The sequence below is a fragment of the Misgurnus anguillicaudatus genome, chromosome 19 (assembly GCF_027580225.2).
Source record: "Misgurnus anguillicaudatus chromosome 19, ASM2758022v2, whole genome shotgun sequence".
NCBI lineage: Eukaryota > Metazoa > Chordata > Actinopteri > Cypriniformes > Cobitidae > Misgurnus > Misgurnus anguillicaudatus.
Window position 1 is genome coordinate 17,169,378 of NC_073355.2, and position 25,493 is coordinate 17,194,870.

Genomic DNA, 25,493 nt, shown 5'->3' on the forward strand with positions numbered 1-25,493 from the left:
TGACACGAAATTTTTTTTTTTTTGTGCCTTAAGCACGAATGTCTTTTTCGCGTCACTCTCTCGAATTTCTATAAATAGTCTTTCACGTCTGTGGCACAACTTTTTTTTTCATTTTATGCATTGTTTTCTTATATTTTTTTACCATTGTCGCATGGGGTTGAGGTCAGAATCACTTTCTGTTACATTTTTAGACATCATAACCCAACCCCCATCTCTAACCCCAACTCCAGGCGAGAATAATTTTAAAACCGGAAGAAAAACATGTAGAAACCGATACATAAAAATACATCCTAACCCAAACCCCAAATCTTACCCCAACCCCAAGCGACAATGATTTAATAATAGGGGGAAATTTTGAAAACAATACATAAAATGCATTTGTGCTCAAGGCATGAAAAAAACGCTAAATTTCGTGCCATGAACACAAATAAATTATTACAATTTTTGCGTGACTATAACATGACTTTCCATGAGATCATGTTGCAAACAGAAGAATATAAGCCATAAGCCATAAGTTCATATGACATGCCTTTGTGTTCCTTATCAAGGAACTTAAGAAAAGTAGATGCACAGCAATGAATTTCACAGCAACTTTTTAACTGTGATGTTAATAGAAAAAATGTTTACGACCTAAAAGATTACTAAGAAAAGTAGAAGTTTGCTCAAAGGAAATCCTAACATTGCTGTTTTTCTTTAGAATCACACCTTTATGAAAAATAAAAGCAACACTTAATTTACAATTTTTTAAGTACTCTCTAATTTAGATAATGTAGATAAACTGGGACTTCCAGAAAGTCTATAAACTTCCACAGAAATTGTACAGTGTAATTGGCTGATATTAGAAAGCATCCTGGTTACAGTTTTAGCTTTGCATTTATTCTACTGCTAATTAAACAACATACAGCCATGTATGGTCTAAAATAACAACTTGTATAAGAATATTTCAGTTCACCTAAGTCTATACAAAAGAGAAAAATGAGGTTTACATTAACAGTATAGTCAGATGAATCAAATGAAAACATATCATTCCTCTTAGTTTTTACAGTAATCTACAATGATAATCTAAGTGTTGTGTTACTGCCTAGACCTTACTGATCTCAGTATCAGTAAAAGATCTGGAGTGCTGCAAGTAAAAGCAAGAGTGCAGCAGTAAAACTGATGGGGGAAACTTGTGATGATTGTGATGATTGTGATGATTGTGATGATTGTGATGATTGTGATGACTGTGAGGATTGTGAGGATTGTGATGATTGTGAGGATTGTGAGGATTGTGAGGATTGTGAGGATTGTGATGATTGTGATGATGTGCTGGCTAGAAAGAAAACAAAGAGTGCATTACCAAATTTGGTGTTGCCAAGTAATATTGCATTTATCCTTACTTCTTATGGGGTTGTAAAACGAGCAAATAAGCATTCTACTGTTTCTATTTTTGCTAAAACTTTTTCCTAAAATGTAATCCAGCACATACTCAAAAAAGCTGGATTGAAGTATAAGTTGCTGTAGAATACATTATTTCATTATAGAGAAGACTCAAATGAATCTTACCTAAAGTACTTGATATAATGGGACAACTCGTACCCAAGTCACCATCAGTACCATTGGAGGTGAATGTAATGAAACCTGGCTGGTTGGTGGTGATCTGCTGGTTGATCCAACTTTGGTACTGAGAAACTCGGGTATATACACCAGTACAATTGGGTAAAACACACCCATTACCAAAGCTCACAATGCCAGACTGGATCCAGACTGAGCCCTGTTTGCTGACCATAGGTCCACCAGAATAACCCTGTATTACAAAATACAAGTTAAGGTTGTTCTTGACAAAATATATATATAAATAATTGACAACATACAAGCAATTTAACCTACTCTACACCTGTACTACACAACTCTTTTTTCTTATTACCTGGCAGAAGCCACCTTGTAATGGTCCAGCACAGATCATGTTGTTTGTGATGTTACTGTTTCCAGCATAAAGACATTTACACTTTCTGTTCCCAATAACAGGCACTTGTACTTCCTGTAGAGTTTGTGATGCAGCCAGAGAAACTAAGAAACACATTGAATAATAAAACTTGTTAAGTACAGCAAAAGTCGATTATGTTGAAGCAAATCAAAGTTAGTAAATTTCATTAAATTCTTACCTCCAGAGACAGTATCTCCCCATCCAGTGACCCAGCTCATTGTGCCGTTGAAGAAGCTGCTGCCTGTTGCCGCCAGGCAGACCGGTATTATATAGTCAGTAAAATTCACAGGTGAAGACAAATGCAGAAGAGCAATGTCATCGCCATCAGTTAATCTACTGTAGTTTGGATGAATGATGATTTGGGAGACAGTTCTGTTCACCTCATTTGGATTTGATCCTGACTGTGTCTGTCGGCCCAGATACACAGTCAGGCCAGTGGTTAAAGTACTGTAATTAGTTTGAATAACAAATGTTAACAATAAACACATTCATTGAATAAACTGTATTGTTTTATTAGCGTAGGGTCTGCTATTTGCTGATGGTTACGTGGTTACCTGGAAAAGCAGTGAGCTGCTGTCAGTACCCATTCATTGTTGATGAGTGATCCACCACAGAAATGTCCAGAGCTCCCATGAAGACTGACCTGCCACGGCCAAGCACCAGCTGAAGCATTCTGTCCTTCAACTATTGGGAATGAAGGTCTGCCACATACTGACAATGAGGAAAATAAAAATCATGTTTGAGCTTTATAATCAAAAGCAAACATTTTGAATCACAACCTATAAAAGCTAATTTCCCAATAACTCAAAAAAGCAATTTGTATACACTGTCAAAATATAAAAAAATTAATTAAAAGTTCAAAAATGGTCCCAAGCTGTCACTTGGGCAGTACCCTTTAAAAAGGTCATACTATGTACCATTTAGGCATAGATATGTTTACATTTGGTACCAATACAGTCCCCTCCACTAATTTTGGAACACTTGTTAAATATGAGCAAAGAAAGCTGTCAAAAAAGTGTTTTTAACAATTTTGAGCATGGCATGGTTGTTTGTGCAAGACGGGCCGGTCTGAGTATTTCACAATCTGCTCACTTACTGGGATTTTCATGCACAACCATTTCTAGGGCTTAAAAAGAATGGGGTGAAAAGGGAAAAACATCCAGTATGCGGCAGTCCTGTGGGAGAAAATGCCTGATTGATACTAGAGGTCAGAGGAGAATGGGCTGACTGATTCAAGCTGATAGAAGAGCAACTTTGACTGAAATAACCACTCGTTACAACTGAGGTATGTAGCAAAGCATTTGTGTAGTCACAACACACACAACCTTGAGGCAGATGGGCTACAACAGCAGAAGACCCCACCGGGTACCACTCATCTCCACTACAAATAGGAAAAAGAGGCTACAATTTGCACAAGCTCACCAAAATTGGACAGTTGAAGACTGGAAAAATGTTGCCTGGTCTGATGAGTCTCGATTTCTGTTGAGACATAAGCACAGTATTAGTATGGTGTTCCTAATAATCCTTTAGGTGAGTGTATATACAGCAGGGAAAATAAGTATTTGACACACCCACATTTTTATCAGTAAGGGGAATTCTAAGTGGGCTATTCACACAAAATTTCCACCAGATGAAGTCATCAAGCCAAATATTGAATTCATGCAAACAAACCAGAACATTTAAGCATACAAGTTGAGTCATAATAAATAAAGTGAAATGACAGAGGGAATAAGTATTGAACACATTAAGAGAACAAGGTGCAAAATGGCATAGAAAGCCAGGAGATCACCTGAAATATGTCTGTATTGAGAGAGAAACCCTGCCCCCTATCAGTACTAATTGATATCAGCTGCTTTAATCCTAATTGATGGCCTATAAAGGCTTCTCATTACCCAGGAGGCACACGGGAAAGACTTCATGAGGGGTAAAAGCAAATAACTCTCTCAAGATCTTTGTAATCTATCATTGAATGGGGGAATGGTTACATGTTCCTGTGAGCACTGTGGGGGGCCATTATCCGGAAATGGAAAGAGCATCACTTCTCCATAAACCGGTCATGATCAGGTGCTCCATGTAAGATCCCTGTCCGAGGAGTCCAAAGAATAATCAGGAGAGTTCTCCAAGAGTAAAGAACCACTCGGGCAGAACTTCAAGAAGACCTTGCATCAGCAGGTACTGTTGTTTCAAAGAAAACTATAAGCAATGCACTGAACCGCCATGGCATCCATACATGCTCACCATGCAAGACTCCACTGCTGAACAAAAAGCATGTTGAGGCTCGGTTAAAGTTTGCGAAAGAGCATTTGGAGAAGCCTGTGGATTATTGGGAGACTATAGTATGGTCAGATGAAAGCAAAATCGACCTTTTTGGCAGTCATTATACACACCATGTTTGGAGAAGAAATGGCACTGCCACCACCCCAAGAACACCATTCCAACAGTTAAGTTTGGGGGTGGAAGCATCATGGTTTGGGGCTGCTTTTCAGCAAGGGGTACTGGCAGAGTTCATATTACTGAAGGCAAGAAAAAATATACTGGAAAAAAAATCTGCTTCCATCTACCAGAAAGCTGAAAATGAAAAGAGGGTGGACAAACACAAGGCCAAGGAAACAATGAAGTGGTTAAAAGAAAGAAAATCAAGTTGCTTGAATGGCCCAGTCAATCACCTGACCTAAATCCCACAGAAAATTTATGAAGAGAACTGAAGATTAAAGTTCGTAAAAGAGGCCCAAGGAACCTTCAAAATTTAAAGACCATTTGTGTGGAAGAATGGGCCAGAATCACTCCTGAACAATGCAGATGACTGGTCTCTCTATACAAGAGGCGTCTAGAAGCTGTGATCACCAACAAAGGCTTTTCTACAAAGTATTCAAATAAAGTGTGTTCAATACTTATTCCCTGTGTCATTTCACCCCACTTACCATGACCCAACCTGCATACCCAAATGTTCTGACTTCCCTGCATGAATTCAATACTTGGCTTGATGGCTTCATCTGGTATGAAGCTTTATTTCTGAAAAAATGAACAAAGTAAAAGCTGAGTTGGAAAATTTGTTCTTAAGAAGTTTTCAGATATAGGCAATGAAACAATTTTCGAAAGTCACAACGCTATTTTATTGCTTTATGTAGCCTAAGATTATAAAAGTACAGATGAACACTGTAGAATGTACTACACCACCCCATTTAATACAATTGAAATTTGCAGTCTCAATAAAAGATCTGGAGTGCTGTAAGTTAAAACAATAGAGCAGCAGTAAAACTGGTGGAGAAAATTTGTGATGATTGTGATGAATGAATGACCAAATTTGTTAATGCTAAGTAATACTGCATATATTATTTCTTCTTTTGGGTTGGTAAAAAACAGGTCTTTATACGCAATGTTCAGTTTCTAATTTTACTAAATCTTTGCACATACTGAGAAAAATGTTTAGGTTTACTGCAGTATAATTTGCTTTGACAGTCAATAATGATGTCACTTATTGCCAAATCAATTCATTCTAGATAACCAAAATTAATCTTACGTGCACTGGTTGTTGTAGTAGTAGTATTAGTAGTAGAAGTAGTAGTAGTAGTAATAGTAGTAGTAATAGTAGTTGAAGTAGTAATGTTAGTGGCGGTGGGGATGGTTGTTGTAATATTTGAAGGGACAGCAGTTGATGTAATGGCAGGTACACTGGCACAGCCCACGCTTGAGTCACCATCAGTACCATTGGAGGTGAATGTAATGAAACCTGGCTGGTTGGTGGTGATCTGCTGGTTGATCCAACTTTGGTACTGAGAAACTCTGGTATACACACCAGGAACATTGGGCAAAACACACCCATTACCAAAGCTCACAATGCCAGACTGGATCCAGACTGAGCCCTGATTGCTGACCATAGGTCCACCAGAATCGCCCTGTATCACAAAATACAGGTTAAGGTTTTTCTTGGCTATATATATATATATATATATATATATATATATATATATATATATATATATATATATATACAAATAATTGACAACATACAAGCAATTTAACCTGCTCTACACCTGTACTACACAACTCTTTTTTTCTTATTACCTGGCAGAAGCCGCCTTGTAATGGTCCAGCACAGATCATGTTGTCTGTGATGTTACCGTATTCAGCATAAAGACATTTACAATTTTTGTTCCCAATGACAGGCACTTGCACTTCTTGTAGAGTTTGTGATGCAACCAGAGAAACTAAGAAACACATTGAATAATAAAACATGTGTCAGGTACAGCAAAAGTCGATTATGTTGATGCCAATCAAAGTTGGTAATTTCATTAAATTCTTACCTCCAGAGACAGTATCTCCCCATCCAGTGACCCAGCTCATTGTGCCGTTGAAGAAGCTGCTGTCTGCTGCCGCCAGGCAGACCGGTAATATATAGTCAGTAAAATCCACAGGTGAAGACAAACGCAGAAGAGCAATGTCATTGTCACCAGTCAATATACTGTAGTTTGGATGAATGATGATTTGGGAGACAGTTCTGTTCACCTCATTTGGATTTGATCCTGACTGTGTCTGTCGGCCCAAGTACACAGTCAGGCCAGTGGTTGAATAACTGTTATTGGTTTGAAGAACAAATGTTAACAATGAACACATTCATTGAATAAACTGTATTGTTTTATTAGCGTAGGGTCTGCTCTGTGATTGGCTGATGGTTATGTGGTTACCTGGACAAGCAGTAAGCTGCTGTCATTACCCATTCATTGTTGATGAGTGATCCACCACAGAAATGTCCAGAGCTCCCATGAAGACTGACCTGCCACGGCCAAGCACCAGCTGAAGCATTCTGTCCTTCAACTATTGGAAATGAAGGTCTGCCACATACTGACAATGAGGAAAATAAAAATCATGTTTGAGTTTCATAATCAAAAGCAAACATTTTGATTCACAACCTGTAAAAGCTAATTTCCCAACAACTCAAGAAAGCAATTTGTATACAGTGTCAAAAAATAAATAAAAGGTTCAAAAACGGTCCCAAGCTATCACTTGGGCAGTACCCTTTAAAAGGGTCCTACTATGTACCATTTAGGAATAGATATGTATACATTTGGTACCAATACAGTCCTCTCCACTAATACTGGCACAATTGTTAAATGTGAGCAAAGAAATCTGTGAAATAAATGTCTGTATTGTTTAACATTTTGATCTCTGCTCAATATATATAAAAACCTCTGCTCTCAATAAACTTTTGTCAATCCCGACTGAATTTAATCTGATTGCAGGTTACAGTATCATTTACATGCACCCTAAACTTTGTAATCTGTTTAAAATGTTTGTTTACATGTACATTATATATTTATTATCTGAACCAAACATCTGCGCAAGCGCACAGCCAGGGTTGCCAGATTCGCATATCAAAACCATCCCAATTGACATTCAAAACTAGCCCAAAAGCATCCCAATGACTATGCACAACCCAAATGCCAATAACTAACAAACAAAACAAACCCTTCAACTCGAAAAAAGCAGAAGACTCGGCAACACTGCACACAGGATCTCTCGTCGAGTTCACGTTTTATTTCTGAATAAATGAACAATGTCGAACTGAGTTGGATAAAGTTGTTCAGAACTTCATTGTATGAAGTTTTAAGATATACGCAATGAAAAAAATTTTGAAAGTCACGACGCTATTTTATTGCTTTATGTAGCCTAAGATTATAAAAGTACAGATAAATGCTGTAGAATGAACAGCGCATGGCCCATTACCTAAATAATTGCATGCTTCTGTGACGTGACTCATGTGATGCGTAAATAAGAGGTAAATATAAGACGTGAACTTAAACACAGTTCTTCAGAGCGTGTGCAGGGGCGTTGCAAAAGATCTCGCGCCCTATGCATAGGCAGTCCTGATGGGCCCCCATGAACCACCCCCATAATATATTCCAGACTTTTCAAGGGCCTTCTCTTCCTTTGGAGCCCTGGTAATCAGAACTGGTTTTACCCCCAGTCTGATGCCCCTGCGCGTGTGCACAAGGTATTTCTGCATCCGATTGAGAAAATAATATGATTCACGTGTTTACATGCATTCTTTTCTCCTGATGATCGGATCACAGATTGGACTACACCACACATTTCAATACGATTGATATTTGCATCCGATCGCCCTTAATCGTATTGATTAAGATGTTTACATGAAGGCTTTTCAATCCGATTGAGCCTTTCTTAGTACACCTGGGTGAAACATGCGTCACAATGGATAAAACCAAAGAAGATAGTTGTGATGTGCAACAAAAAGTTGTGATGTGTCTTGAGTAGCTATAAGAAAACAATAAAAACACTGAAAATGCCATTTTCCACCATCAAGGCAATAATTAAGAAATTCCAGTCAAATGGAATTATTTTGAATCAGCCTGAAAAAGGACGTCTGTCTATCTTGTCCCAATGCACTGTCAGGAGTATGGTTCGAGGGGCCAAAAAAATCGTTAAGAATCACAGCTGGAGAACTGCAGAAATTAGTTGGGTCTTGGGGCCAGAAAGTCTCCAAAATCTACAATCTGATTTCACCTACAGTACGTCACCACAACTGTCTGGAAGGGTTTCAATAAAAAAGCCTCAATCTCATTCAGAAATCAACTCAAGTGTCTTTAGTTTGTCAGACATAGAGGTAGCCAAATGGAAAAATACCTCATGCCCACAATTAAATATGGTGGTGGGTTTTTAATGTTTCGGGGCTGTTTTTCTTCCAAATGATTTGGGCATTTTGTTAGGACACATAAAATCATGGACTCTATCAAATATTAAACAAACACCTGATTGCCTCTGCCAAAAAAGCTTAAAATGAGCCATGGTTGGATCTTGCAGCAGGACAATGATCCAAAATAAACCTCAAATTCAACATAACAATGGCTTACTGACCACAAAATCAAGGTTATGGCCTGGCCATCCCACACTCCATTGACTTAGAAAATCTGTGGGGTGAACTGAAGAGGAGAGTCTACCAGCATGGACCTCAAAATCTGAAGAGATTCTCTATGGAGGAATCAGATCCCTTGCCATGTATTCTCCAACCTCATCAGTCATTATAGGAGAAGACTAAGTGCTGTTATCTTGGAAAATGAGGGCAACAAAAACTATTGACCAAAAGGGTCCAACAATTGTGGCAATTGTTTTTTTTTTTCAATTTCATTATTTTGAGCAAGCGATCAAGAGGTTAAACTATAAAGATTTTTTTTTACACTTTGCTCATTTTTACCAGGAGTACCAATATTAGTGGAGGGCACTGTATGTACCTTTGATCTTCTATATAAACTCTTTTTTTGCAAACTTTGTACTTTTTGAAAGGGAGCCACCCCATAGCTAGAGACCATTTTTGGATCAATTTAAAAATATTTCAGGTCACTTCTCTCATATCTTCTCTCAAGTCTAGTACAAAAGAAAAAAAGATCACCAGCTTAGTCAGATGAATCAAATGAAAACATATATTTCTTCTTAGTTTTTAAAGTCAAAAACAATGTTAACCTAAAATGAATGTGTCAATAATTGCTGCATCAATTTATTATAGAAGTAACCAAAATTAATCTTACGTGCAGTGGTTGTTGTAGTAGTAGTAGTAGTAGTAGTAGTAGTAGTAGTAGTAGTAGTAGTAGTAGTAGTAGTAGAAGTAGTAGTAGTAGTAGTGGTGGTGGGGATGGTTGTTGTAGTATTTGAAGAGACAGCAGCTAATGTAGTGGCAGGTACACTGGCACAGCCCACGCTTGAGTCACCATCAGTACCATTGGAGGTGAATGTAATGAAACCTGGCTGGTTGGTGGTGATCTGCTGGTTGATCCAACTCTGGTACTGAGAAACTCTGGTATACACACCAGGAAAACCGGGTAATGCACACCCGTTATCAAAGCTCACAATGCCAGACTGGATCCAGATTGAGCCCTGTTTGCTGACCATAGGTCCACCAGAATCTGCCTGTATTAAAAAGTACAGGTTAAGGTTGTTCTTGACAAAATACATCTACAAATAACTGGCAATATAAAGGCCATTTAACTAGCTCTACATATGTAGTTTTCCTATTTACCTGGCAGTCATTCCTGTCTTGTAATGGTCCAGCACAGATCATGTTGTTTGTGATTTTACTGTTTCCAGCATAAAGACAATTACACATTATGTTCCCAATGACAGGCACTTGCACTTCCTGTAGAGTTTGTGATGCAGCCAGAGAAACTAAGAAACACATTGAATAATAAAACATGTGTCAGCTACTGCAAAAGTAGATTATGTTGAAGCCAATCAAAGTTTCGTTAACTTCTTACACTCAGAGTCCGTATCTCCCCATCCAGTGACCCAGCTTATTGTGCCATTGAAGAAGCTGCTGTCTGTTGCCGCCAGGCAGACTGGTTTTATATAGTCAGTAAAATGCACAGGTGAAGACAAATGCAGAAGAGCAATGTCATTGTCACCAGTCAATACACTGTAGTTTGGATGAATGATGATTTGGGAGACAGTTCTGTTCACCTCATTTGAATTTGATCCTGACTGTGACTGTCGGCCCAGATACACAGTCAGGCCAGTGGTTAAAGTACTGTAATTGGTTTGAATAACAAATGTTAACAATGAACACATTCATTGAATAAACTGTATTGTTTAATTAGCGTAGGGTCTGCTCTGTGATTGGCTGATGGTTATGTGCTTACCTGGAAAAGCATTGAGCAGCCGTCAGGACCCATTCATTGTTGATGAGTGATCCACCACAGAAATGTGAAGAGCGATCATGAAGACTGACCTGCCACGGCCAAGCACCAGCTGAAGCATTCTGTCCTTCAACTATTGGGAAAGAAGGTCTGCCACATACTGACAATGAGGAAAATAAAAATCATGTTTGAGCTTCATAAACAAAAGCAACAATTAAGGATCACAACCTGTAAAAGCTAATTTCCTAAAAACACACACAAAAAATACTGTATATGCAATACAGTCTAAAACATTGTTGTGTAACAAAAATTAAAAATTTCTGAAATTTATTAGGGTGTCTATGTTGCCACAGCACAGGTTTACATCTACAAAAGCAAAGATTTAGCAAAATTTGACAGACTCCTAAGAAATTAACCCTAACCCTACAAAGTTAAAAAAAAAATTAACAGTATGCGTGTTCCCTGGGTTTAAACCCATGACCTTTTGCATAGCTGTAGAGGAGTGCATTCATATACAACATGCCTTGTGCTTTTCCCCAGAAACTTAAGATAAAAGAGATGCAATGCAATGACTTTCACAACAACTTTTTTATTGTAAATAAAACTAAAAATGTTTTCAACTTACAAACAAAAAAATGGAAAGTTGCATATAAATTCGACAACACAAATTGTACAATGTAATGTGTATACAATCAACTGATATTGGCAAACACCAAGTCAAAACCACTTTATTTTACAGTATGTGTACGTACCTTGTACATATATGATAATTATGTTGTACTTACAGATAAATGCGTTGTACTTACTTTTGAGTATCCACATGGTATTTAAATAGTAAACGATTATTTTTCATATGTAACAAAAATCGTGTATGTTCATGTAACAACTCCTTTATGCAACCACGTAAACACATTGTAATACATAGTGTAAGTTTCATTTAAAAACATCAAAATAGACCTGCCGTGAACTGTTAAATGAAAAACACAATGTAGCCTACAAAAATATGCCACCAGCTGTGACACCTGGCCGTCAAGTGTTTCATCGCATTGGTTGAGATAGTCATCTAAACCAGGAAAAAAACTGGCAGAGGATTTCGAAAAGACAAGAAGATATTGAGTTATCCCTATCTGTAGCTAAAACAACGCACGGTTCTCGCGAAAGTCAATTATCACTGGATTTTACGCATTGCTATGCATAATGCACATTGGTGCAACCAGAAGCTAGTTATTATAGTTTTGAGGGTCAGTAAAGGCTGAGTGTGATTAAATCATGGAGTCATTTTTATTTTTCGCTGAACTATCATTTTAAAGGAATCTAACCTGCAGCAGTTGATGTAATGGCAGGTACACGGGCACAGCTTACGCTTAAGTCACCATCAGTACCATTGGAGGTGAATTTAATGAAACCGGGTTTGTTGGTGGTGATACACTTGTTGATCCAACTCTGGTACCGAGAAACTCGGGTAGACACACCTGGAAAATTGGATAAAGCACACCCTCTACCGAAACTTACAATCCCAGACTGTATCCAGACTGAGCCATGTTTGATGACGACAGGTCCACCAGAGTCACCCTGTATTGCAAAAGACAGGTTAAGGTTGTTCTTGCTAAAACATATGTAAAAATAACTGACAACATACAAGCCATTTAATCTGCTATTATTAATAATAATATTTTTCTTATTACCTGGCAGGAGCCGTTTCCGCATTGTAATGGTTCAGCACAGATCATATTGTTTGTGATACCAAATGGAGCATAAAGACATTTACACTTTCTGTTTCCAATGACAAGCATTTGCACTTCCTGTAGAGTTTGTGGTGCAGCCAGAGAAACTGTGTAACACATTGAATAATAAAACATGTGTCAGGTACTGCAAAAGTAGATTATGTTAACTCCAAGCAGAATTAGTAAATTACATTAAATTCTTACCACCAGAGTCAGTATCTCCCCATCCAGTGGCCCAGCTCAATGTGCCGTTGAAGAAGCTGCTGCCTGCTGATGCCAGGCAGACCGGTATTATATAGTCAGTAAAATCCACAGGTGAAGACAAATGCACAAGAGCAATGTCATTGTCACCAGTGAATTTATTATAGTTTGGATTAATGATGATTTTGGAGACAGTTCTGATCACCTCATTAGGATTTGATCCTGACTGTGTCTGCCGGCCCAGGTACACAGTCAGGCTAGTGGTTGAATAACTGTAACTGGTTTGGAGAACCAATATTAACAATGAACACATTAATTGAATAAAATGTATTGTTTTATTAGTGTAGGATCTGTTGATATGATTTGCTGATGGTTATGTGGTTACCTGGAAAAGCAGTGAGCTGCTGTCATTACCCATTCATTATTGATGAGTGATCCACCACAGAAATGTCTATAGCTGCTGTGAAGACTGACCTGCCACGGCCAAGCACCAGTGGAAGCATTCTGTCCTCCAACTATTGAAGGTGAAGGTCTGCCACATACTGACAATGAGAAAATAAACATCATGTTTGAGTTTCCTAATCAATGGCAACAATTTTAAAAAGATTTTGTCTCAGGTTACATATGTAACCATTGTTCCCTAAGAAGGGAACGAGGCACTGCATCATCAAAGCTGCACTATGGTAACGCCTTTGGCATAATTGCAGGTGACGTAGGAACCAGGAAGCTATACTGCCCTACAAAGGCTAAGTGCAGTAACTATGCAAACACTGAAACAGAGAAAATGCCCTTAAAGTTTTTCACCAGCCAGTCAAACATGTTACTGCAATTTTGGCACAAACGTTTCTTAGAAATGGGTCTAAACTGAACCAGGATACTTTGTCACAAGACACAACAGATCTCACAAAGCCCATTTCAACCCTTAACTCAATTTTGACCAAATGCGTATTTACTGCACTTTGGCTTTGTAGGGCAGTATAAATAGAGCATCCGGCAAAGCCGATGTCAGCTAAAAAGTGTCAAAGCAAGACGTGACAGGGATGCAGGGTCACGTTTTTAGAGAACAATGGTTACATACATAACCTGAGATGTTCCCTCACCGAAGCTACTATATGGGAATGATGTACCAAGCACCATGCTACCAAATTCCTGTCTGTGTGTAGCATCACATCCTAAACTGAAGCCCCTAGCCCCAAGGCCTTAAAGGCTGCCATACCCAGAGTAGAATGAGCTCTGACAACAATGGTTGAGCCCATGTTTCAGAACTGAAACAGGGACGAACAGAGCCCTAGATAGACCATCCAGGACAAAGGCCAGGTCCCAGGCCTGGATCCTGGCACGACTCACAGGCCTCAGCCTCCGAGTGCCACAAAAGAAGCAAATCATCAGTGGGTCTCTCCCCAGCGATTGCATACTCAAAGGGGCATTGTAAGCTGATATAGCGCTGCATAAATGTTAAGCATAGAAGGAGATAACCCTGCAGTTAATTTTTTCGGTACCAATCGGGCAGTTAACTGGGTCGTACAGGTGCTCTTCCACCTGGTAAGGACCTTGTCCAAAAGAACTCCACCACCTCGGGGTTGGTTCCCACTCCCTGGGCCTCACCCCCTGTCTCGACAGGACAACTGCTCCCTGATTCAGACACCGGGGAATGTATACTGATCTGAGTGAGAGCAGCTTTCCCTATGCCTACTGGAGAATATGCATGCCAACTTGTAAAGTGGACCCAAGCAAAGCTCCTGTGAAAGACCGCCAGCATCTTTAGGCAGTCTATAGTACATAGATTGTGCTTCATGGTCTTCCATAACCATTCCTTATCCTGAGAGGAAGGTATCCATCGTTAGCTTGATGGCACTCAAGGAACCTTATGGTAAAAGGATGGATTTCTCTACAAGAGAATTATTGTCATTATAATCCATACTAGGCTTAAGAAAAGAGGTCCTCGGTACTGTAAAAGGACACTTTCCCTGGCGTTTGGTTAATCGGCTCCTTATGGCTCTAACAGCCTTGCATAACCGTTCCCCAGCCTATGAAAGATGCATCTGTCATAAGCCTAACACTACAACACTGAGTCTCCAACACTAGCCTTTTGGGAAAGGAACCATTGTTACTTTCATAATACAAAAAAATCCATATTACTCCCAGAAAGAGGTCCTCTGCTGGAGAAGCACACTTTCCCTGGCATTTAGCTAATGGGCCTTCTGGCCCTAATGGCCTTCCATAACTGTTCCACAGCCCATGAGGGATCACCTGTTTTAAGCATAATGCAACAACACTTGAGTCCCCAACACCAGCCCCTGGGAAAGGAACCATAGTTTTTCCAACAATGCTAAGGCACAAGGACATTAATCATGAGAAACAGGGTGGTTCCTCTGGAAAAACTCTCAGGTTTTGAGCCACCATTTTCAAAAGAATTCTAGATACCATGGGTGAAAGAAGATATAAGGCCAAACCCATCTCAACTGCCTGGGCAATTCCCATGTCTTTTTGGTTGAATATGCCGCACCGCCTCGGCGGACAAAGTGTCTCGAGCATGTGAACTTTGTATGACTAATTTGTATGAAAGCACTGGGGTGCTCTGCCAACTTGATGGTGTGCTTAGAGACAATGCCAGGATGAGGGAAAGATAGCTCACAAGCATCTGGTCCACCCTAAGCATTGCCAAATATCCGTGCTTACTTGTCCCCACAATATTGGAAGACATGGTGGCATGAGGGGTGTGGGCATGGGGCTTATGACCTCGACAGCTCACTATGGATGTCAGGAAAGAAAGGCATGTTGCGTCGAGCAGGCTAAGGGTTTCATTTTAAAATGCTCGTCCAACATGCTCTGGGGATGCACGCTCTGATTCTTTCCAGGTAAACTAAAACTGTGCCACGGCATATTCACCACCTCCAACAGGTCCTCATAGGTGGGGAATGAATGAGGGAACACCTCAGCATCTACCGTGTTTGCAGATGTAACATCAACTTCCTCGTAGGAAGACAAATAAGGACTGATCTTCTGCTCAGGGCGAAAGAAACTGCATCACAGGCTTCCGTTTTCAGAGATGGGCATTGTTGGGCATGTTATTTAAAAAAAGTTATAGTTTGTAACTGCGTTACATCATTATAAAAGTAACTAATTACAAGGGAAAGTAACTATTGTGTTACTTCATATAAATAACTTTGATGCCCCCAATATTAATGGCCAGATTAACTAAATGGGCCAAATAAGTTCAGCTTTTAAATAATTGACGGGTCCGCGTCGGTTCCGGGTCCAACTTTCAAAATAATAGACGGGTCCAGGTTGGCTCAGTGTAGCACATTAATGGGTCTCTTCAGGTTTGGGTACGAATTTTTGGACCCATGTAGACCTCTATAACTAACGCTTAATGCCCTTGATTTCAACACCACGGACATCCCTAACAAAGCCAAAGTACACTGAAAAGAACTGGAGGACAAAAGGATGAAGGTTTATAACACCTGGTATTGTGTGACTTCTCCTAGTGACTCTTTTATTTTATTCTGCAAACAAAAAAATAACATGGCTTGGCAAACAATATTTTTGAATAATATGTTCCTCTGGCATTCCAAATAAACTGATAAATGTTAAAAAAAATCCTTTGCCTTGTACCAAACCCTTTTTGATATCTTTCTTATCAGCAACCATTGCAGCCATTTCAAGCGCAAAATGATTTAAAACATGCTTTTTTGGGGTTAAATAATGGTGCAAATACCAGTAATATTCACACGTTCAAACCAAAAAAAATTTGTTGCATGAATCATAAGACACCTAACATAAGACACATAAAACACAAATGCTCCATGTCCTCGCTCGAGGGAGCGCACTCTATTAGACATATACTGCTCAATTCATTGACCACTGATAAACACATACATGCGCTTGCTGAGGCACAAAAGGCTGAAATCTGCTTTGCCTGATGCTCTATTTATAGCTTCCTGATTCCTACGTCACCCTCCTATAACGTGTTACATGGCCATTGGTTTGATTACACATACATGCTCAGACGCAATCACGCAGAAGGCATTCCCATAGCATAGCAATGGCGAGGCAGTGCGAGTTCCCTCTAAAAGGGAACCCCCATATTCTGTAAAAAAAATTATACCTCCTGAGAGTTTTGCATCGCATCTTAAAATAAAAAACTCCATGTATGCATACTATTTATGCATTATTACATTTTGTTCTTTAAAAGAAAGAAAGTTTTGGTGTACAAGGCCACAATAAATGGTAAGTTATCATTGAGTATGAATTAACTCAAAAAGTGTCTTGATCAGAAGCCTACCGCTCACTAGGAGAGTGACAGCAAATACAACATTTCATACACCCATTATACCCATTCCCCTTATATATGCTCATACTATCTCGTCATATTTAGACATGCCTTTTGAATATAATCCTGTTTGATGTTATTGATATTTACAGAGTAACCTTACTATAGACACAATGTATTTTGCTGCCCTGTTCTATGACCTAAGCCCTTTTCACACAGACATTCCGTAAAATACACGGGAAAGGCATCCAGGATTTTTTGTTCATTCACACTGCCATGATTACCCGGCATCTGATGGTCCCAGAAAGACACGTGACCTATTGAAAGTCCCGCCCTCTCTTCTACGCAGCGTCTGAAGTTTGCATATTATATATTATTTCTCTCTCCAAGAACCACTCGCGTGCATTTTTGTTTATGATAAGATTATAAAGGAGCGCATGACGTGCCGTTCTAATGCTGGTGAATGATCTCAGCTCAGCTTCAGAGTGGATATTTGACAAGCTCCGTGATCTCTGCTTTAATACAGTTTTCAGACATTTCTCATCGTGAATGTTTATATGCATTTAAAACCCGCATTTTGAGGAGCTGAACGATATATCTTGTTGGGATGACGTGCGAGTATATTCGTTTATTATAGCTCAAATTAGCACGTGACGTGATATTCTTTTATGCTGCTGAATGATCTCCGTTTCAACGCAGTAAGTAACGAGCTAACTTACCTGATATCTGCTTCAGTCCAGTTTGCTGACATTTCTCGTAGTGAATGTTGTAAATCCCTCATTTTAAAGAGTTGAACCAACTTCATGTTGCCATGACACACGCGTCCTCACTACGGCATGTGCGTCATTGTTTATGCGGTTCATTTATAATTTCCTGATAACTGCATCAATATAGTTTGCAACGTTTCTCGTGGTGAATGTTAATATGCATGTTATCTCTCATTTTAAGGATCTGAACCATAACTTTTGTTGTGATGATGCGCGCGTCCTCACTACGACACGCCCATTACGGCATTCTTTCGGCTTCTTGTTCACACAGAAGGTTATCCGTGTATCTGACTAGGTCCTCTTTCCGGCAACGATCCCAGAAGATTAACGGGACGAGTTTGTGTTCACACAGAAGCTTGTCTGGATATTTTACGGGTATTTTCTGGGACCAAAGGTCTGTGTGAATGGGGTTATACAGTAAGCAAAGTCATATCACTTTCATGTTCTTCAAATTTAAACCCCTAAAACTGCGTGAACAAAACATTCAGAGATAGATATAAATCAGGCTTGTGCCCCAAATGATTAGTGCTAATGACGCCCAACTAAGTAATGCTGCATTTAAACCTCTTCTTCTTATGGGGTGGTAAAATGTCACAAAATAGGTCTTTGTAAGAATTGTTACTTTTGCTATAGTGTGTTTCAGCATATACTGAATAAATATTTAGCTTGACTGCACTATAAGTAGTTTGGATGTATCAATAATAGCCACATCAATTAATTATAGAAGAAACTTAAAGCAATCTAACCTGCAGCCATTGATATAATAGCAGGTACACTGGCACAGCTCACACTTAAGTCACCATCAGTTCCATTGGAAGTGAATTTAATGAAACCTGGCTGTATTCCGGTGATATGCCGGTTGATCCAACTCTGGTACTGAGAAACTCTGGTATACACACCAGGAAAATTGGGTAATGCACACCCTCTACAAAAGCTAACAATGCCAGACTGGATCCAGGCTGAGCCCTGTTTGCTGACCATAGGTCCACCAGAATAACCCTGTATTACAAAATACAGTTTAAGGTTGTTATTGACAAAATTTATGTACAAATAATTGACAATAAAGAAGCCATTTAACTAGCTCTTCATATGTACTTTTTCTATTTACCTGGCAGGAGTCTTTCCCATCTTGTAATGGTCCAGCACAGATCATGTTATTTGTGATATCACTGTTTCTAGCATAAAGACATTTACACTTTCTGTTTCCAATTACAGGCACTTGCACTTGTTGATTTTGTGGTGCATCCAGAGAAACTACATAACACATTGAATAATAAAATGTGTTAGATACAGCAAAAGTAAATTATGTTGACTCCAATCAGAGTTCATTAATTTCGTTAAATACTTACCACTAAAGTCAGTATCTCCCCATCCAGTGACCCAGCTCATTGTGCCGTTGAAGAAGCTGCTGCCTGTTGCCGCCAGGCAGACCGGCATTATATAGTCAGTAAAATTCACAGGTGAAGACAAACGCAGAAGAGCAATGTCATTGTCACCAGTGAATCTACTGTAGTTTGAATGAATGATTATTCTGGAGACAGTTCTGTTCACCTCATTTGGATTTGATCCTGACTGTGTCTGTCGGCCCAGGTACACAGTCAGGCCAGTGGTTGTATAACTGTTATTGGTTTGAAGAACAAATGTTAACAATGAACACTTTTATTGAATAAACTTTATTGTTTTATTAGCGTAGGGTCTGCTCTGTGATGGTTATGTGGTTACCTGGAAAAGCAGTGAGCTGCTGTCAGTACCCATTGATTGTTAATGAGCGATCCACCACAGAAATGTCCATAGCTCCAATGAAGACTGACCTGCCACGGCCAAGCACCAGATGAAGCATTTTGTCCTCCATCTAACGAGAATGAAGGTCTGCCACATACTGACAATGAGAAAAATAAAAATCGTGTTAAAAGCCTCATATAGCAACAATTTTTTATAAAGATTTCAGCATATTCTGTGACATTTTTTTCTTACCTCCTGATAGGTTTGCATCACATCCTAAAATTAAAAAAGTCAGTTAATGATTACTCCATATATATCTACTATTTATGCAATATGAAACATTGTTCTTTAAAAAAATAGTTAGGCCACAATAAATGGTAAGTTATCATTGAGTATGAATTAACTTAAGTCTTGATCAGTCATATGAGGCTTACCGCTTACTAGGAGAGTGACAGCAAACACAGCACTCAGTGCATGAAACATCCCCATCGTCTCGAACAAGACCTGTTTCCCATACACCCATTCCCCTTTTATATGCTCATACTATCTCATTATATTTAGACTCGCCTTTTGTCTATAATCCTGTTTGGTGTTATTGTATGCTATTTGCAGAGTAACCTCAATGTAGACACAATGTATTTTGCAGCCACAAACTGCATCATGTGTTGGCATCTCAGTTATGTGCAGTCATGATCTCAGTATGCAAATTGTCAAATTTGAATTATTAGAAATGAAAATGAAACTAAAACACTATAATAATTTATAAGTATGGTGTAGTGCCTCTTTATGCAGCCAATACAGTGTCAGTTCATCTTGGGAATGAAAGATACAAGTCCATGAGGAATCGAGCCATTCCTTTTACAAAACAGATACTGTTTTTTCCTCAAAAGTAGCTAAAAATAATTTTCAGATCTGGGGACTATAAAAGGACATTAACATTACAAACAATGTTTAGCATCAGATCTGCCTTTGACACTGGGGGCTAAGGTGGGTCAGAGCAGGCATCACATAGTCTGGTTTTTATGCTGCCTAATTAACGTACATGGTTAAACGTGAATGTTCCACTAGCTGAATTGGTAGCACGTTGTATTCGCAGCACAAAGGCAGTGGGTTTGAATTCCAGGAAGGACACATACTAATAAAATGTATGCACTGTAAGATGCTTTGAATGCTATTATGCATTTGACCATCTCCAAAAAGACAAAATCACAAACAAATCATTGATTCGATGTTGCCAAATCAATTAGCTTTTTTCAAAAAGCCTCAAAATTTAAGTTATTCCACAGGCCAAAGGCCATCACTGTGTGAGTTCAGCTGTAGCCTTTCCCATGGTGGAGAGGGAAGGCAGCTCCAGTAATCTCAGTCTAGACCGTGTGCTCCACAGCAGCAGGAGGCGACCATTCCCGCTCATTAATCACCCGCCGCCGACACCAGAGACATCCTGCCCTCTCATAAGGACTAAATAACTCCTGCCATCACGAGCAACAGCGCGCCTAAGCACCTGGAAAACTCGCAGAGATGCTGCTTTGAGATGTGAGGCTGTTTTTTGTCTTTGTTTATGTGGCCGCTCATCAGCACGGCGAGAGGCCCGGGTGCCGGGGACAGCCAGCCATTTGGCCAAGATCCCTGCCTCCCTTGACCAGCAGGGTGCCTGCTGTCCGGGCCAGATCAGGCTGAACGGAGAGAGGGGAAGAGATCACCTCTGCTTTGCCTCATTACAGACTCATTCCAACACTCAAGCACTTTAGTAAGGAGGAATATACATTCAGTAGCACTATTCACAAAGCACTGCCATAAAGATCTGCCCGGCCCAGGAGAAGCCACCACATAACGCTACAAAGACAACACGCAGGATTGAATGGAGAGAGCGAATAAGCAGAAGAACGATCCAGGAGGGGGCATTACCATGCATTTGCATCTGTGCTCTCCAGACACGGAGTCAGATTGATTAATGGAGACAGGGCTTGCAAAGTCATAACAGGGCTTCTGCTCAGGTTAAGTGGTGCTTAGATTGTTTTATATTGCCTGTGATTAGAGGATAAAGCTGAAGAGTTTGATCGCTAAGAGTTCACAGTCTTTCTAATCAGCGGAGGCCTTTCGATCCAACCTGACCTGGCAACTTCAATCAGACATGCGTAGCCATTTCCCGGAGTCTGACAGCCCATTCAGGGATAAAAACAATGAAGGGAGAGCGGTAGACAATTGAACATTTAATGTCGACTATCATTTCAACAAAATGAATAGCGGCGGTAATGTATTTATTGTAGTTACAATGACCACGCTGAAATTGGTGGAAGAAACCATTACAGCCCAAAAAACAAACTGTTAGACATGGCGGATCTGCGCATATTCAGATGGATGTGTGAATTATGCATGTTTAAACAGTATTATGTGATTGATACAGTATATTTGCTCAGTGAACCTAGTGTATGCAGAACAAATGTGACTTAAATCTGGTATATTTGAGGCAGGATATTTCTTCTATATCTTCTCTTTTGTTGCAGTTAGAAGTACTACATAAAATCAAATATTTAAGCAAGGATACATTAACATAAGTCTCTGTTTTAAATCTTTTAAATCCACTAACTGTAAACTATCTGTAAACCTGTAAACTAGACTTGAGCAGCTGGCACACATATTCACACACAGGTGTGTTTATTTTCGCAGGTGATGCACATTTAAATTTGTCTCCCAACATTTGGGAGTGTTCTTCCCTTCTAATCCCTATTCTCCCTGTGCAGTTCTCCCAACGATCAAAGCACAATGTTGTTTGATGGACTGTCAACTGCAGGATGTCCTGGTCCTGGCAGCTTATCAAGATCAAAAGAAGACAGTGACAACGCCTAAGTCTATGTTTGTGTAGCAGGCTTGTGTAACATTCTGTAAGATGCCACCAACCGGCAGACTATGAACATGAATGCATCTGTCGTGTTCATGAATAACAGAGAGCAAGCCCACATCGTGTTAACTCGGTTGCTAACTTTTATTTCCCGTTGTCTGTTACACATCACTTCCTTGAACAGTTTTCATTAAACTCCTCCCAGCTGCCTCTCTTAAAGAGCCCATGACAACATATTATAATTACACCACATCCCCGCTTCCAAGAACATTTACAGTAAGCCAATAACATGACTATCAATAAGCCCCATAATTATTTTGAACACAATTCTCAATCAATTACTGATAAATGAACTTAACTCACAGTACAGTATGTGAAAACCCACAGTATCCTATAGGTCTAGTCTCTTTGGCTATATCACAGGTCTACCTGACCTTGTTTTGTATACTCCAGGCGTCTGAACTGTTTGAGATGTTGATGATTCCACAAAGTGCTCCACCTGTTTGAACACCAGTGTTTGAGAAACTTTCAGCACTTGATTCATTATTTGCCATTGGTACAAGATGGCACCTTTTCCTTCTGATGGTGCCTTGAGGGCATTCCACGAAGTAAGAACAAGGAGCTGAATGTTCAGTCTTCGTGTCAGTGAACTCTCTCACCTGAGGAAAGATGACTGAGTTGTCTTGCGCGATGACGCATGTTGTACCTAGCAGCTTGCTTCTCTCTTAGTCCATTTTCTTTTGCGGTTACAGTGGTGTATTCCGGAAGGCTCGGAATTAGAATGGAGTGATGCTGTGGAAGTGGTGTGCGTAGCCTTCTCCCCATGAGGAGCTGAGCAGGGCTGCATCCATTCCACAGAGGTGTCGTTCTATAAGCCAGCAATGCCAAGTAAGAGTCTTTTGCCTTGCTGAGGAGATGTTAGACTGTCTGAACGCTCTGCTTCTCTATTGCTTTGAGCAAATTTAGGGCTGCTGTTGATGACTGAAGCCATACTCTGCTGCAAAGTTGGCAAAAGTCAGACTGGAAAATTAAGGTCCATTGTCTAAGAAAAGAAACTATGGAATTCCATGCTGTGAAAACAGACTTCATGTGTATTATAACATCATCTGATCTCGCAGGGCTCAAATTGGCAATCTCCATGAATCTGGAAAATAGTCCACTACAAATAAATAAGTGTTTCAATAAATAAGTGAACAAATCCGCACCCAGCTTAAGCCACGGTCTGGTTGGAAAATCGGAGGGGATTATCACTTCGGCTGGATTTACTCGTTCTTTAATACATGCTCTGATTTTGCTCTCCTTACGTCGCTCCACTATTACTGAAGTAGTAACTTCTGACACTATGTCGTGTTCGTGAATAACAAAGAGCAGGCCCACATCATGTTAACTCAGTTGCTAACTTTTATTTATATTTCCTGTTGTCTGTTACACATTACTTCTGTTTTCATTAACTCCTCCCAGCTGCCCCTCTTATGGCGCTTTTCCATTGCATAGTACCCCACGGTTTGGTTTAGTTTGGGTCGGGTCAGCTTACTTTTGGGAGCTTTTCCATTAGGTGCAGTACGTGGTACCCGATACTTTTTTTCGTACCACCTCGGTTGGGGTTCCAAGCGACCCGAGCTGATACCAAACGTGACGCGAAAACACTGTAGATCACTGATTGGTCTGAAAGAAACGTCACTAACAGCGTCATCGCTAGCTTTACCTGTGCTAGGCTAGCTTGCGATGTCTCGAGCAAACATGTTGTCATCTGTGCTCTGCTACAAGTTCCCAAACACCCTTTTAGCAACGAAAAACATCCACATGTTGAGAATCAGGCACACCATAACAGTTTTTTCCAGGCTTGCAGTTTGTGGCGGAACATTCGCGACGAGCACGTCAGCATTATATGCTTAAATGCAACTTCAGTGAGGCTCAGCGGAGCGCCGTCGGCTGACGCCGCGGGTGTTTGAAACTGTCATGTGATACAGAGGTAGTGATAAACGCGATGTGCAAACATCTATTTGTGGTGGCCAATTTTAATTTGGTGGCGGACTGAGAAATAAATAAATGTATGGGAATGTACAACAACGCTCTCCTCTCACTTGTATGATGTCACAGCTGTGGGCAGCGCAAATATAACGACACGCCTAAAATCCCTCCCACTGTGAAGTGATACTAAACTCAATGGAAAAGCTAACTACGCCAAAGTGAGGTGAGCTGACCCGACCCAAACTAAACTAAACCGTGGGGTACTATGCAATGGAAAAGCGCCATTAAAGAGCCCATGACAACATAATCACACCACAGCATCCTTTTCAACAAAAATTACTGTTTTTTTCTTAATGCCATTCCAACATCTGGGGCTGCACTCTTATGGAAAAAGTACAAAGGTACAAAAGCTGTCATTAGGGAGGTGCCCTTTTAAAAGCTCCTAATACCGAATCTGATCATATTCAGATGGATGTATGAATTATGTGTGAATTCACATGTACAAATACATACAGATGGATGATAAGGTGCACAAGTATTATGTAAACGTTAAAATAAGATAATTAATTCAATACTATCATTTAAAAACTTTTTTACTTGCATGTTTTTTTATTTGCTTATGCTCGGTTGTTTTAACCCATGGATGGGTCATGAACAACCGTTGGGTTGTAATTTAACCTATGCTGGGTTGTTTGTAACAATGGGTTATTGTTGGGTCAAATATAACCCCCCCCCCCCCCCAAAAAAAGTAATTTTAAACCACAACTTCTCATCTTGCACTAGTCGTGTGACGCGCCATTGTAACTTTACACTCTAATAAATTCTGGATTATATTTCAAAGGGACGAACCCAGCAGCTGGTTTAAAATTATCCCAGAAAATGTTGATATTTTATCCAAAAATGGTTTAAAAAAACCCGGCATTTATTATTGTTTAAAATGGTTTGCAAGTGTGCGTTTCACATACGTAATGGGTGACCTTTCGACATGATTACATAATATGTAAGGTCACATGGCTATTGCAAGATGAGAAGTTGTGGTTTAAAGTTTTTTTTCCAAAAATGACAATCATTTTGCTAGAAAAGATCCTTATGGCTTGGTTGGGATCACCCTTTGAAGCTGCATTAAAACTGCAATTTTAAACTGCATTGAAACTGTTAACTGTTGAGGTCCAAAAAAGTCTATTTTACTGAGAAAAAATTAACAAAGAAAGATATAAACATCATGGATGACATGGGGGTGAGTAAATATCTGGATTTTTTATGAAGTGGAGTTTTCCTTTAAATCTCAAGTTGTTTCAAATTACAACACATGACGGCAGCAAAAATGCCATGACAAGCTGAAACTAGTTTCCTTACCCACAAGTATACAATGCATTATCAAAAATGAA

At 39.7% G+C, this 25,493-nt stretch overlaps 1 protein-coding gene across 2 annotated transcripts; it reads right to left on the reverse strand.

Annotated features, from left to right (window-relative positions):
• Positions 1-1,082: 1,082 nt before the first annotated feature.
• Positions 1,083-19,858, reverse strand: LOC129432136 (transmembrane protease serine 9). Of its 2 annotated transcripts, XM_055190367.2 has the most exons (24): positions 19,730-19,858; positions 19,548-19,571; positions 19,296-19,452; positions 18,923-19,191; positions 18,682-18,827; positions 18,320-18,572; positions 12,919-13,075; positions 12,537-12,811; positions 12,294-12,439; positions 11,928-12,180; positions 10,612-10,768; positions 10,231-10,499; positions 9,996-10,141; positions 9,508-9,886; positions 6,652-6,808; positions 6,271-6,539; positions 6,032-6,174; positions 5,487-5,862; positions 3,389-3,445; positions 2,521-2,677; positions 2,145-2,413; positions 1,907-2,049; positions 1,546-1,786; positions 1,083-1,312 (listed from the first exon to the last, which is right to left on the reverse strand). In XM_055190367.2, exons 1-24 carry the CDS (start codon positions 19,782-19,784, stop codon positions 1,104-1,106), a joined length of 4,707 nt encoding a protein of 1,568 aa, XP_055046342.2. In that variant the 5' UTR covers positions 19,785-19,858; the 3' UTR covers positions 1,083-1,103. The 2 variants fall into 2 exon arrangements, with proteins under 2 accessions (XP_055046342.2, XP_073713140.1); XM_073857039.1 differs by lacking the exon at positions 3,389-3,445.
• Positions 19,859-25,493: the final 5,635 nt, after the last annotated feature.

Coding starts and splice junctions, on each gene's coding strand:
- LOC129432136 (XM_055190367.2), bottom strand. CDS start 19,784: ATGGGGATGTTTCATGCACTGAGTGCTGTGTTTGCTGTCACTCTCCTA. Junction 12,440..12,536: donor GGGAGATACTGACTCTGGTG/GTAAGAATTTAA, acceptor TGTGTTACACAG/TTTCTCTGGCTGCACCACAA. Junction 6,175..6,270: donor GGGAGATACTGTCTCTGGAG/GTAAGAATTTAA, acceptor TGTGTTTCTTAG/TTTCTCTGGTTGCATCACAA.